The 15,973-nt window shown below is 37.1% G+C and overlaps 1 protein-coding gene across 1 annotated transcript in view; it reads right to left on the bottom strand.

Moving 5' to 3' along the window:
* COG6 (component of oligomeric golgi complex 6) overlaps positions 1 to 14,827 on the bottom strand; it is a 40,438-nt gene extending 25,611 nt beyond the window's left edge. The window contains exons 1-8 of the mRNA XM_081941891.1: positions 14,558 to 14,827; positions 10,701 to 10,844; positions 9,372 to 9,443; positions 8,879 to 8,937; positions 6,985 to 7,096; positions 5,583 to 5,665; positions 5,334 to 5,404; positions 4,184 to 4,277 (exon numbers count right to left, since the gene is read on the bottom strand). Of these exons, the coding sequence (XP_081798017.1) occupies positions 4,184 to 4,277; positions 5,334 to 5,404; positions 5,583 to 5,665; positions 6,985 to 7,096; positions 8,879 to 8,937; positions 9,372 to 9,443; positions 10,701 to 10,844; positions 14,558 to 14,731 (809 nt within the window). The 5' untranslated portion in view covers positions 14,732 to 14,827. The remainder of the gene's footprint in view (positions 1 to 4,183; positions 4,278 to 5,333; positions 5,405 to 5,582; positions 5,666 to 6,984; positions 7,097 to 8,878; positions 8,938 to 9,371; positions 9,444 to 10,700; positions 10,845 to 14,557) is intronic.
* Positions 14,828 to 15,973: the final 1,146 nt, after the last annotated feature.

Here is a 15,973-nt window from a genome sequence, read left to right as displayed (position 1 = left end):
GCAAAAAAAGGGGGGGAGAAAAGGCTTAGAAACTTTATTAATTGATTTTTACTCATAATATGTTATAAAAGTGTAATGTGATTGGAAGATTTTTGAAATAGCTAACAAATGCCATTATGTGGTTGTGTTTTTAAGTATGAATAGGTTCAGGCAGAAGCATGTTCAAATAATGGTAGTCAAATGAGAATTGTGGTATATTGATGGTAAGATACATAAAGATTTTTTTATTTAAAGTGTATAATCTATTAGGAACTACAAGTAATGACTATGGAAGAAATGCACGAAAGTTATTTGTAACCAACCGACACGCTTTCTACAAGATGTATTGAAGGATGATTCTTTTTTTGTGTGTTTTTGTTCAATTAAAATAAAAAAATTCTTTTAAAAAAAGTATATCTACAACGAGAGAAAAAAATATGGACTTACAAGTTATGGGCATTTTAGTTGCCCTCCTTAGTGATCAAAGTGCCTTGGTTTATGGAAATGCAAGAATATTATGCATAAAATTCCACTGCCTAGATAATTTACCAGCAGATGCCCAACACCAACGTATTTCTAATGGCCACAAAATCATGCTTTTTGTTTGTCATGCTTCAGCATGCAAACTGCGACTTACGTTTTAAAACATAAGAAAATAAATTATTCATTCTGTTTCAACTATCATTTTCGTTAGGATTCAATATAAGATGGGAAATTACAGAAATTACACAAACTAGAAAACATAGGCATTCAGGCCACTATCAAATTGCCTGAAAACAAGTAAAATGATTTGTTTACTTGCTTTAAATTAGTGGATAATAAGCCAACTGGAACAAGTTGTAACCATTATTTGTTCTAGCAATAGCCAGGACAATTCCAGAAGGAACATTTAAAAGAGCAAAGAAAGCTACAAAAAGAGAAAGGACTTTTATAAATTAATGCTTATATTAATAAAGAACACAATTCCACTTTTAATTCCATATTAATTCCATAATTCCAAATGTAATTATGTTTTAATTCAGCAGAAAGCATCTGTTGGAAAAACCAAGCCGGTCTATTCTTTGATTCAACCTCAAAATACTAAGTCTTTAAAAATAGCACAAGTCCCTTTATCTTTTTGAATGACTGCATTGTATGCTATATGTGAATATTACCTAATGCCTTATTGTTCTTGCAAAATGGATGAGGAGAACCGAAGGGGAAGTGACTGTAGTTTTGGTGAGAAACATTATCACTTCTACCCTTTGGAATCCTAAAAAAACCTTCACTTTTAATACTGGAATACATTCTAGTATTAAAAATGAAGGTTTTCATGAGAAGAAACGTCAATTTGGGACAAAAGTTAAGGAATTATATCTGAGGGAAATTCATCTTCATTTCTAAGATGCCTAAGGAATATACCTATCATTTTCAGTGAGGCCTGTATCAAGTGAGGTATATTGTATTAAGATAAGACAGCTGTTGACATGGTTGTGGTAGACATTCCAATATTGCCACCTTGTGGTAAATCTGAAATATATTTATATTCTTTTCACAAGGTATCTCATAATACCTAAATAATAAAGAATGCAGACCACATCATTAGACTTCTGGGCCATTTCTATGAATGCCTTAGTTGCGGCCTCTATAGACCCATAAAAAGTATCCCTAAAAGTAATCATACAAAGAGGAACCAAATGAAATAATTAGGAAGTAATCATATTAACTGCATTTTACTGTTAATTAAATTGAATTAAATTAAATTAATCATTCTTGACTTTTACATGTCCTTCTTCTATTTTTGGGTGATCTACAGATAAAAAATCTTATTCATCCCAGCTTCCCGGGGGGGGGGGGGGTTGAGGTTGGCAAATTGATGTGCCTCTATGAACAGGGAAGACAGCGTGGTGGCAAATACCAGTAGCCCGGCATTAAATCCAGAAGACTGCCCCCTTGTGCTCCAAAAGGCTGTTCCTCACAAGGAAGCTCACAGGTTTCCCATCCATCTGATTGCCAGACGCCATGGGATAGACAGTCACAGGTCAGCCTACATGGGTTTGGGCCCTCCACACTTTTATTTAAACACATTTGGAAGACATTTATTTTTTTAAGTTTAAAGTATTTTTGGAGCAGCAGAATAATCGAACTACTCAGTGAATATCCCGTTATCTTGGATTAAAGATAAGAGCAAAGAAACAATTTAAAGGATTTAAAAATAATTAAAAAGGAAAAGCCTGCCAAGAGTTTAAACTAAGAAAGTTTAAAACAAAGGGAATCTGGAATTATTGAACAAAACATTTCTGAAACAATTAAAACACTGAATATGTATTTCTCTGGGAAAGAGTTCTATTTGAATAGATTAGTTTTGCAAAACAAAAGATAAGGAAAGTTGCTAAAGCCCATCTGACTAAAGAATTATGGAATGTTGAATAAGTTTAATGATCTGGAACAGGGGTGTCAAACTCGATCATGTCGTGGGCTAGATTGTGACATCACAATGTTTTTTTGCCTTTGCAGAGCCGGGTGGATGTGGCCTGCGCAGGCCATATGCCACCCGCAAGCCGCTAGTTGACAGGCCTGATATGGAGAGAGAAAGAGAAAAGGAAAAAGAAAAATGTCTTTACTTTTATTTCCCCTTTCTCAATTGGAATGGCTCCTACTAGCAAAATAGTGAAACTTAACAGAGATGACAGAACAAGGTATTACACCTGAGACATTCCAAAGGATCTTTGAAGAACTGGGGGGAAAAGTTACAGCTACAATAACGGCATCAGTAACTGCTTACATGAATGTATTATTTAAAAGAGATCTGAAAGATGAAAAATAATTCTGAAGAATCTGCAGGACAACTGAATGGAGAAGTGAAACAAATTAAATTTAAGGTGAAAAATAAAGCAGAAATAATGGCATGAGAATAGAAATATCAAGTCAAGAGATGAGAAATAGGCAATGGACTATTACTGGATTGCAGAATCTTGTTTGAGACCAGGGGTTCTTAGAGATCAGCGATGAAAATTGTAAAGAAAGCATTATCGAGGTCTAAAAAACATTAAGATGAAAGGAAGATGATGTAGATAGAGATCAGGTCCTATGACCTTTTAATATCAGAGTAAGGATTGATTAAGCCAGAATACCATCTAAGGGAAACAAATTCAAAATTAACTTGTTTGACCAGGATAATAAGTGTTTTTATAAAACAATGGAAACCTTTTATGGGCTTTCTGCTGAAAATGGATTAATGACTGAGTTAATGACTTGGATTTGCCATTAGAAAAGGGTTGGATATGGGAAGAAGCGAAATATGCAATGTAACTCCAAAGGAGAGTTGCTTGTTTGTAACTGCAATTATGCCTACTAATAAAAAAATATTTTACAAAATACCCACAAACTCAAGTTTTTCCTCAACTTTAACAGTAAAGGTAGTTTTCGACCTATGACCTATGATCATTCATTTAGCGATTGTTCAAAATTATGAGGGAACTGAACAATGGTTACAACCAGTCCAAGGATTTCTGGTTGTCTGAGCATGTCCACAGCCATGTGATTGCAATTTGGCCACAGTTCACAGTTGCAGTTGGTTGCAGCACCCTGCAGTCCCATGAGCTCCTCTTGCAACCTTTCCGGATAGCTTCTCCCAAGAAAGTCAATGGGCAGGAAAAGTTGCAAATGACAGGAATAAGTCCGCCCCAATTCTCACTGCACCTCCCTCATACCCCTTACATACCCTCTTGCCCACCCATGCATTCTTCCCAACCTGCACACACACACACACCGAAGCCCATGCCTCTTAGGCACCCCTTTGCACCCTTGTGCACCCGCCCTGTCCAAACCTCTTGCACAGACCAACACTCTCATGTACATTCCTGACCTGTGCCTCTTGTGCAACCTCAAACATCATTCCTGATGTTCACCACTCACACCCTGTCATTCTCTTCCCTATCTGGCAGCAGCCACTACCCTACCTGCCAGTCTGGGGCTTGCAACTTGGGCTGGCTTCCCCACTGACTTTGGTGATTTGCCTGAATCACTTTCAAATCATTTTACCAGTGTTCTTTGGCAAATTCATGCATATTCTCAATGGTAGCCCTTGTTTCTTATTCTGGAGAAATTCTCTCTAAATGGTCACTTAGAATTGAGACCAACCTTATCACAAACACATACATCCCACCATAGTTAATTTTCTCCACATATTCATGCTGTGTGCTTAACTAAAGCAGAAACTTACTTATAGAGAACAGGCCTGTCTTGCAAAGCTTCCATTGCCTGAGCTAGAACTGGAGAAACGTCACAGGTTTCTTGTGTTAAAGCCCTGCATTCACCTGTAAACAAGCCAACAGTCTGATTAGTAAGGATTACTAACAGTATTAGTAAGGATTCAACAACATTTCTCTCCTCATTTCATTGGTAACACTGAATCCTAGAGAAAAGATTACATTTTTATAGTGTCCTTTCTTAGAAGCCACAGTCTAAATTCAGCTCAGCTGCCCTGGTGAAGTCTAGTTAAGATACAACTGTACTTTGCCACTCTGTCAGAAGCCCTCTGTATATTTAGGAGTAGTTGTCCACCCTTCCTGTGGGTACTTATTATGAAAAACACAGAGACAGCCACAAAGAAGCTGTGGAAAACACCATGGCTATATAAAACAAGCAAGGCAGGGATGCAGACATATTCTGTCTACAAACAGGCAACAAAACCAGACTTTTTAGAGAAACACAATTGCAATGGTTGTTCATGTCTAGAAGACAGAGAGGAAGAGTATGTCCAAATTGTCTTCAAGCTGAAAAGCAATAGAAACAAACCATCAATATAAAAACCACCAATTTAGGATAAGAGAACTACAATCTTCTTTAAAGAAGCCCCAGAGGCACAGTAGTTAGAATGCAGTATTGCAAGCTAATGCTGCCCACAGCCTGGAGTTCAATCCTGACTGCCTCAAGGTAGACTCAGCCTTCCATCCTTCTGAGGTCAGTAAAGTGAGTGCCCAGATTTGTGGGAGCAATATGTTGACATTGTGGACTGCTCGGAGAGTGCTGTAAATTGCTATGAAATGGTATATGTCTAAATGCTATTGTTATCTTCTTTAGATTACAGAATATATACTTCTAAACTCTGAAATTTAGGTAGATTATTAGGTACAGAAAAGTAGCGTTTGAGATTCCTAAACAGATTTCAGATCATAATAGTGTTATAATGGCACCAGCAAGTGCGAACTGATTTGCCAGAAATCGCCTTAACAAACAATCTTATACATTTTGAAGAAAATTGAGCATAGAGTAGTAGCTACATTTACTCATGCCATACACACTTCTAAAAGCCACCTATCTCCATCTACAAGAATACTTTAATGGGGAAAAAATTAAAATAACTACAATACCTTGGGCCCAACGATACAGCTGTTCATAAGAAGTCTCCTGGAGGAGTGCCATCTGCTCCATAATCTCCAGCCTGCAGATTTAACATGTTTGAAGTCTTTACAAAAAGTGCAAAAACATCTAAACCTGGATGGCTTTACACTTGTCTTCCTGTTTTTATTTTCCAATATAAATCTCAGTATGTTAACAACTCAATTTATGAGGCTTTACTTAGTTGATGGTCCCAGTTGCTTTATACAGTGTGAACTCACCCTGATCTTTGTTGACTGGTGCGCAGAAGAATCTTGACATCATTGTGAATCTGCTTTATTCGTCTCAATACTTTAAAAAAATTCTTTAATAAAAAAAAGTTCAAAATTAAAAGCTGTGATATTTTACTCAAACTAACTTTGTTTGCATGGCTATTGTACATTCAGATAATCATACTGCAGCACGCTTGGTACTTGTATTGGAACTATAACTTTCAGAATTCATCCCCACACGGCTTGAAATTTGGGGACTGCTGTTTCCTGCTTGCAGTATAGCATTTAAAACTCAAAAACGGTATTACAAATTCAGATGGGTTTAAACTTGAAACATTTTGTACATTTATAACATAGAGAGACAGCTTCATACGCAGAGGATCTGAAATGTGTTTAATGTTTTTACTTTTGATGGCGATAAAAATATATTGGTTTTGTTCCCCTTTTTTAAAATAGTAATGGCAATATATGCATTGTCTAAGAGAAGAAAATAAAGAACAATTTCCATATATCATTATAATTGTCTATACAAATTCTGTATCTGTGTGCAATCTGCTCACAAGTGGCAAGTGCCATCAGATCTTCATTGGTTTTGCTCCCTTTGGAAACAAGTTCTTCAAATGCAAAGAGACTGTAAGGAATTCACCATCTCATTATATACTGAGTGACTATGAACTCAGAACAGTCATTCAAAAACATACAATTTAGAAACCAAAGCAAATTGACTTCGCCCATTCCAGACTTGTTCAGTGTTGTGTTCCAAACAGGCTACATTGAGCCAGAGTTTTGTAGTTTGAAATAAAGATTGCTGTGCAGCACATACTTTCTTTGTACCGTATTATTTGCTACTGCGGCTAAAGGTTAAGCATACCGTAGCATTTTATTGCTGTTTGCCAGGGAGAACAGTTTCCCTTTGTTTCGATAACAGCCTCTGTTCGAAGCTGATTATTTTATTAGGTATGTCGGACTAGCAACAGGAAAGAGAAGAGACAATATTACCCAGTTGAGCACAGTGGCAATTACAATCTAAACAATTATTTCCAAGGATACAGCTAAACGGTATTATGTAGTATCAAGCTATTTTCACCATTTCCACAAGTGGACATTGCGAATTTCAATCATGGTCCTTCTCTTCACCAATGATTATAATCCATTCTCGTGTTATGAACACTTCCTAACTACTCCCATCTCTGAATTACGGAAGATTCTTTTATGTAGGCTTTTCCAGCCAGAATCTTTGCAAAGGATAGAATTCTTTTCTAAAAATTCCACCCTTATATATCTGCTTTGGAAAGTTTTCCTGCAAGTAGCACAAATTATTCATATTATCCAAAGAGAAAATGGTGATCAGAAAAGGAAGTCTGATTCAATATGTTAAAGAAGGTTACTGTATGTATTTTAGGATGCTTACTTCAGTAACGGGCCCATCTCTGGTGCATCGAAGGATGTTCATCTCCTCTGGAGAAAGTTGGAATTCTGCTATGAAAGCATCTGCTATTTGTGCTTTTAATTCTAACCTTTGGCTGCAATTTAAAAAAAATGATTCCGTTCATGACCATTATAATTTGTTTCGCATAAGCTTAGGATCTGGCAGCCATTCAAACAGAAAAGTCTTAGAGGGTGCACTTTCACCTTCAGAACAGGAAGAAAAAGAGAAGGAGATGGACATAAGGGGAAGTAGGAGCTTACAGGTAGTCTTTGACTTGCAACCAAAACTGAGTCCAGAATCTTGGTTTTTGAGCTCCAAGTGGTTGTTAAATGAGATGACACAGGAAGTCTGTCTGTGTCAATCTCACTTAATTGCCCATGTGGCCACTTCACACAATGACTGCAAATCCAACAGTACCGTTTACAGTTCTTAAGTGATTTCAGGTTGTTAAGCAGAATCCCAAATAAGGAGCATGCAGTGCCTGGGGTGGGGGGTGGGGAACCCTGCTTCTGATTTTTAGCTTCTGAGGGAGACACACTTGAATGTGGCCTGCGCCAGGCCTCCCACCCCACCCCAAGGCACACTGCCCAGCTTATATCTATGCAGCCTCTATCTATCATGCTGCCTTTATTGTGCATGGAAAGGAACTCCTTCAGTAGGGTACAGAAATGGAACTCATCAGAATCTGAGCTTGATTTCTGCAGTCCACAGAAGGATGTCATCTTTCTTTTGCACACAGAAGGGAATTTCTCCCAAGGGATGCAGAAACAGAAATTCAATTCATCAGGATCCGAGCTCCATTTTTGCACCCCCATGAGAGTGTGTCATCTCTCCTCTGTGCTTGGAAAAGAACTTCCAAGGGTTCAGAAATGGACTTCAAATCATCAGGATCTGATGTCAACTGATGTCTTCTATTTTCAAAAGTGTTTAACGTAAAATAAGTTCAACATTTTTTCAATTTTATCATTTGTTTAAAGAGACATAGACATCCAGAATACAGACACTTTATCTACTTAAAAATGATATATAGCAAAAATGGTATATATGTGTCTTAAAATATGTGAGGAAGAACTCCAATGTCTGGAAATATTTGCCAGTTTATGATTGTTCAACCAGCCTTAAGTTTATAGCTAATTACTTGGTATAAAAAATCTACAAATTTTGAAACACACATGACAAGAATTTACCACTTACGTACTTGTACTTAAAAGTGCAGGAGTCATGTTATCGGAAGGATAAAGCCCAATAAATGGAGGGACTTCATATCAGAACATACTTAGTATATGATTTTCGGATTTAAAAAAGTCAGTATAGAGCAATATATATATAGAAGAATAGAATGGAATTCCTAGAAAGGCCTAGTTGAAATTTGGATTGTGGCCTTTTGGTTGAATATTAGATTCTTTTTATTCTTTCTACATACAAAAACACTGCTGTAAATCATATTTTATATCATTGCATACATGCTGGCTTATATTTTGGTTTTATTCCAAAACTGCTTTAATGCCAGTTTTAGGTTTTAGAACTTAATGGCCTTGTATTTTATTGATTTTCTCTATTCTGTGAAATATCTACAAAGATTCATCTTCTATGAAATTTAGAAATGCAGTTAATAAATGAAACTTTGAAACTATTTTATTTCCTTTTCATGTGACATCCATTTTTTAAACCTATTACCTAAATTCAAAGATAAAAGCAGAGCTAGTAGATGTTCAGGATGCAGTAACATCTTACCATATGATATAGTGGAAATTATTTCTCTAGAAACTATCTGAGAGGTTGCTGCACCTAATATAGCAACATAAAATAGCCCTAAGGAGATTATTATTCAGAATAAAAAAAACATTCTCATTTATCTTAAGGGGAAAACGTTTACCTCTCTGCTTGAAGCTTTGTTGTTTTGACAATCAAATCTTGAGTTTGCTCCTTAGTTGCCTGTAAGACATATATGGATGATTAAAATGAGTTGCTATTAAGGACATAGTTTTACTTTTAAATATATATTACTTAAATATGGTAAGAATGAATAGAAGGGCAATTTAAAGTCCAAAATTTCCTGTTTCCTCTCACTGACTGGGACACAGGGTGAGCCTTTTTAAAATATATATACGTATATATCAAACATATATTGCTCTTAACATGGAACAAGTTCCATGTTGCCAGGCTAAAGAGAGGAATATTCTGGGACAGACTCAGGTACATTATAGATCTGCTTCAAAAAATTCATCAATATTTTGTTTCATGCAAATGTTTTAGCACCTGAACAATCTTTACAGTCCCATTAGAAAACATTCTGTGCAATGTGTTGCTTGAAAGTAACATTTCCAGAGGGGAAAAAATGTGCAATTTCCCCATCACATGCACAATACCTTCAAGTGATTAGTCATATCCTGGCAGCAATTGCTCATTAATTGCACATCTTCACTGACGTTTTCAAGCTCCTGAAATTGCATGGAAATACACATTATAACATTACAAATATATATTATGACAGATGGCCTAAAATATTTATTTATTAAATGTATACACTGCCTTTTTTGCAATCTGAGGCAACTCTAGGCTGCTCACAACATAATAAAACATATTTAAAAATTATAAATGCAAAAACAGATTAAATCTGTTTTAAACATTAAAACATTTAAAACATTAAATACAGATTAAAAGACCACAGGTTTTGGACAGAACAGCAATGATGCTTCTTTGTCATTGCACCAACTGCCTACAGCTTCTTCATCAGAGCCTCATGCCAAAAAAAAAACCCTAGGTTTTAGAAAAAATATAATTAACACATTTATTCAAATCAATAAATAATAAAATTCATTATTATTTCAGATTCAACTATCTGAATAGTGAATCAACTATTTCTCTCAATAAATTCAATATTACGTCTGCCAGCAGAACTGAAAAGTTTCCCTTGCCATCTAAAGTCCTTGAAACTTGCTCCAGAAATTGAGAACCTCCAGAACAAATGGGAGTGTCAGCCTGTTTTGCTATTTGCTTTCGGCTGCCATTGAAACGGGGAGGGGAGCCTGGTATTTGGGAGGGGAAGCTTTAGTACAGGAGAGATTGTAAAGTGGGAGTTTTGGTCTCTCAGTTTACTGTGCATGTTGGAGATTAGCGCTTGGTGTCGGTCAAGGCCAACCATCCACATACCAACCTGATGATGCTCCTTGAAGATGGAACCCACATGACACCTAAGTGATTTACAGATTGTACAGTGGGATGAGGGTTGCCAGGGAGAGGGGGTTTGGTCACGTACTGATATGTATGATTTCGTGCGCTTTTGCCTCAGATCTTGTTTTGCTTAGCTACTATCTTTTCATAACTGGTAAAAGTACTCTTAATTCTGCAAAATGGAGTTAAGTGGTTTCTTTCTTGGTTACTGAGGGAGGCCGGCTTGACATGGAGAAATTATAGGAGAAGAAAAAGAGATGGGTGTCCTGTTAGAGAAAAGAGAGCTCCTGCTCAAACATAATTACAACTTATATCTTTTTAATTTGATTATATGAATACATTTGTCAAATAATATGCACATTGTTTCATTAAACTGTATTTTCTATTGATCTAATAAAAAAAAACTTGAAGCGAGTATTAAAGAATGCGTAAGAAAAACAGTAGATTTATATAACAACCTGCAGCATAGCAGCTACCAGAGGAGAATGGTTCTTTTCGGTAAGTTTCATGATATTTTTCTATACCTCTTTCACTTGTTTGAAAATGTAGACAAATTCTTCATTGATAGCTAAACTACGATGTTCAATATCCCCACGCAGATTTCTTCTGGTACGCAAGCTGTTTTCCACAAAAAAGTCTGAAAGAGTCTTGAGCGCTTCTAACATTTCCTGCACAAATATGCAATAAAGACAATGTTAACAATTCAGATATAAAAAAGTACCCTAAGAGATACGTAGTTCTAGGTTTTCAGTTACCATATTTGTTCATGTTAAAAGTGCAAAATATTTGATATAAATATAAAACACACACTTTATGACACATTTAATTACTTCTAAGCATAGACTAAACTACACAGTATAGTATAGTGTTGTATATGCTGTATAAAAGGTATAGTATTAATAGTTTGGCTTTTTAACAGATCTTAGAAGCATGTTGTGGGAATTATATTTGCCATGAGCAATTTTTTGCCGCTTGAAACATGGCTCTAACCAGTCACAAACAAAAAAAATCAGGTATGGCAGAAATCTATGACAGGCACTAAGGCAACATCTGCAGGCCTTCTGGTACCCATGACCCCAGAGGAACTACAGGGGAATCTCTGCTGTAGAGGACAGCTTTAGTGCAGTTCAAGGGGCAGGCAAAAGCACTCATTCCTTTCTCCTTCAAAAGAAGCACTTAGAAGCACACAAAGTATGCACAGAGAATTGTCTGGAGGGCAGGAGAAGAAGCAATGGATGGAAATTAATCAAGAGGAGAAGCAGCCTAAAACTAAGGAGAAATTTCTTGACAGCTAGAACAATTAATCAGTGGAACAACTTGCCTCCAGAGGTTGTGAATGCTCCAACACTGGAAATTTTAAAGAAGAGATTGGACAACCATTTGTTTGAGATGGTATAGGGCTTCCTGCCTAAAGTAAAGGGCTGGACTAGAAGACATCCAAGGTCCAAACTTCCAACTTTGTTCTTGTCTTATTGCGATACAAATATTAAAAGGCAGTTTCACAACTTAAAACCTGCTCTCTCACACAGGTCTCCCTTGCTAAGAAATCATATACATCACAAGAACTGTGATTTCACAATGCAGTTTGTACTTACACGGGTGAGTTATGATTAAATAATAGATCTGTTATCTGTTGCTATAAATACTGCGTGTATGCTTCACACCTAACTCTGGTAGCATAGCAGCATCACTAAATCTGTGAACATGAAATAGACCAGCAATTGAAAATATTTTTTGTGACTGTGCATACTAATTGTGAAGATCCATGCCTCACAAAATACAGCTTTTTGTACATCTTTTATGAAGCAGATTCAAGGCTGATAATGCCGCCTGTTTGTAGAGAGGTGAGTTTCTTTTGTAAAGTATCTGTATACATTTAAGAACACATAAAGCTCTTCCTTCTTTATATTTTTGCACTAATCAGCAGATGTTGAAATAAACTTGAGGGTGGTTTTTGGGGGGTCAGTGTTAAAGAAAAAAAATCAATTATTCTGTAATACATTTAATAAGATGACTGTAAACAAAGAATGGAATTTTATAGCCTAAATGCATATTATAAGGATACGGTATTCATGTCTTAAATGCATGGTTTGGGCCCCACAGTAGTCCCAAGGAACTTTTCTCACTGTAATCTGTTGCCACAGTTATAAACTGTGGTTATAAATTATGAGTGTCTATGTTAACCCTCCCAATCCATAAAGCATGCCTTAAATCCATAATTTTGCCATTCAAAAAACACTGTGCTACACATTTTATAACAACCATTAACATAAACTTTAATCTAATACAGCACCAAAGAATTTACATATAAAAACTTTAGGATCTGTTAAGAATTTGTGCCTTGGATTTGTCAAAACACCATCATAAAACAGACGATCCATTTTTGCTATACTGTATAGATATCGCAGAGGATTTTAATTCATATCCATCTATCTGAACTATTCAACTGTTTTTGGAGACCAATATGTAGCAGTGATTCTGTGATGTTCAATGGGATGCAAGTCACAAGATGCGACAATTGAGGGCAACATTTCTGTTACTAAGTGAGACATTTGTTAAGTGAGTTTTGCCCCATTTTATGACTTTTCTTGCCAGACAGTTGTTAAATGAATCACTGCAACTGTTAAGCTAGTAACATGGTTGTTAAGTGAATCTGGCTTTCTCGGTGACTTTACTTGATCACATGATCCTGAGACACTGCAACCATCATAAATATGAGTCAGTTGCCAAGTAGCTGAATTCGGAGCATGTAACCGTGGGGATGCTTGGTTTTAGTGTGAAAATGGTCATACATTTCTTTTTTAGTGCTGTTGTAATTTCAAACACGAAATGAACAGTTGTGAGTCAACGACTACCTGTATAATAATCCTTCTTCCTCCTATTTTCCCACAACAACAACCTTGTGAAGAGGCCATGAAAGAGGCCAGTGTCTTTCATGGCCAAGACAGAACTAGAATGCATAGTCTCCAAGTTTCTAGCCTGGTTACCTCAATCACTAGATCACATAACCACATTGAAATTTTGATCATTTTTATTGATCATTCTTTAGACTACAGCTGATGTGGCAGTTACGTGAAGAAGTGAGATGGATATTTCTAGTTTGCAGGATGTTCTAAAACTTTTTAAAAGTATGTCATAACATATACATTTAGCTTCTTCCATCCTTCCTCACCCAACTCAAAAAGCACATATCCATATTTCAGCATTTTAGTACCAAATTTTGCAGTGTAATCTGAGAGGAGATGCTCTAGGGAAGACAAACATCAATCATGGGACTGTATGATCCATGGACCACAGACTCCCCATGGTTTTTTCAGTAAGCAAGAACCTCAGTTTTACTTTACTATAATAATCGGGCCATGTGGTACATTATCATTTGGCTAATAATCCTGCGAATTGCACTCAATTCACTAATACATTTCACAGATGGTTCCTGAGAAAAGCACTTGATAAATGCAGGATCAAATTATAATACACATCATGTGAGTATAAATCATCACAGATACAATCCAATGGAAAAATCTCCTTCAGAACATGCTTTTAAGAACAGCCAGTTTCCACATTGCTCACCTGCACATTTCCCTTTCCCATCATATATTTAAACTGCAGCTATGCCATGAACAAATTCACAGGTTTTAAATAATCACTCTGGGATTCAATTCTCAGATCTAATCCTTTCAGAAAAATGGGTACAGGGCATGTAGGTAGCAATTTCTGAATGTCAAATAACACAATGGTGCAGGTGTGGAACTCATAGATCCATGGTGGGTTTTTGAAGTGAATATCTTACATTTCTATCCCCATCTAGGTTGAATCACAGGGAATCCTTGTCCTGTCCTACTATACCCATTTATTTGTACCCATTTCCCATGTTATTATTCATGTTTATTCTTCTTCCTGTTATCTTGCTTATGACTGCAGGACTGTAACTTTATTGCTTGAATCCTTACGATTTATATTGATATTGACTGTTTCCTGGTTGCTTATTTGTGTCCTATGACTATCATTAAGTGCTGTACCTTATGATTCTTGATGAATGTATCTTGTCTTTTTATGTACACTGAGAGCATATGCACCAAAGATAAATTCTTTGTGGGTCCAATCACACTTGGCCAATAAAGAATCCTATTCTATTCTATTGTACATGAGTGACAAACTAAATAAATAAATAAATAAAAACTAGCCCTTTCCAGTGTATTGAGTTACAGCAACCATCCTGCCCTGCAGCAGCACAGTCGCTGGGAATGATGGAAGCTCAATATAGCCGGCTAGGGCCTGTTTTTCTGTCCTCTGCCTTTTAGCCGATACAGAGCCGGCTTTATTTTTCAGAAAGGTGGAAGGAAAGGGAGAAAAGGGGAGCCGACGAATCAACCTGACTTACTTTGTCCGCTTCCAACCGCGTCTCTAGCACTTTGCGGAGCTTGCGAGACAGCGGGTTGGCCCCGGTTCCGCCGGGCGGCCCCTGAGATAACCCCCCCGTTGTCGGGGTAGCCGAAGCAGGAGCCCCAGCCGTGAATGAACGCGGCGGCAAGTGTTCTTCGGATACTGCCGCCATTTTCGTCCCGAAACTGCCGTGGTGGCGAAGGCCGGGACCCGGACAAGGTGCGTCAGCGCACAGATTCCCTCCTCTCCTCTGCCCGAGAAATGTAGTTCCGCCCGTTTTCGGTTTTTTTCTCTCTCTCTCGGATCTGAAAGTCTTTTGTGTCTGCGAGACCGGCAGATTCCGACTAGGCGCCTCATAGGAGTCAGAGAGAAGCTTTGCTTTTTCGCGATTAGGACAATTAAAACGCACTTTTTGCTCCTAGCTGTCATCGCAATAATGAATTATTACATTAATAGGGATCTTGCATCCAGGAGATACAGGTAGTCCTCGAATTGCAACAGTTCATTTAGTGACCGTTCGAAGTTATAACGACTTATGTGACCGTTTTTCACACTTAGGACCATTGCAACATCTCCATGGTCCCATGATTTACATCCAGATGCTTGATAACTGACTCATATTTATGGCGGTTGCTGTGTCCCGGGTCATGTCATTTCCTTTTGCGATCTACCGACCATCAAAGTCAATGGAGAAGTCAGATTCACTTAACAACCAGGTTACTGATTTAACAACTGCAGTGATTCACTTAACAAACGTGGCACAAAAAGTTGTAAAGTGGGGCAAAACTCACTTAACAAATTTTGCATTTAGCAACATAAATTCTGGGCTCAGTTGTGATTGTAAGTCGAGGACTACCTGTATTTAACTCTAATTTTTGGTAGGGCTGAATTCAGATTTTCCTCCTTTTCCATGTGTGATTTTCCTCCTTTCTGTGTGTGTCTTCTTCAAAATTCAGTAATTGAATTACATGCATGAAATAACTCAAATTTGAGGCACAATTGACAAATGTTGGTTCTTGTTAATAACATTCCTAGTTCATCCGAATTCCAGGTGATTCAACCGACACAAACATGTAGTTTTCTTGTCATTTGTTTTCTTTCTCTAGTGTAGTCTTATAGCTGTGGGAATTCCTGGTAGTTTCCTATGTAGACATTATGATGTTTAGCTTTTTTTTTCTGCTTAGCTGAAGTTGGCAAGGTGCTGCCACCTGCTGTGATTTGGCAAGCAATTTTATAGCAATAGTTTGTCACAAGACTTAATTCTATTATAACAGGCTTAGTGATGGGATCTATATTTTTGCATTGCCTCTATTATTTATAACCACAAACTTTCAAGTCCCCAACAGCTTTTTACTCAAAGAAGAATGATGACATCTCCTCTTAACATCAGAAACCTCTTGGGAGATGGAGAAAG

This window comes from Natrix helvetica (assembly GCF_964273705.1).
Source record: "Natrix helvetica genome assembly, chromosome: 2".
NCBI classification, from domain to species: domain Eukaryota; kingdom Metazoa; phylum Chordata; class Lepidosauria; order Squamata; family Natricidae; genus Natrix; species Natrix helvetica.
The sequence above is the reverse complement of the archived record's forward strand: the minus strand, read 5'-3'. Positions and strand labels throughout refer to the sequence as shown.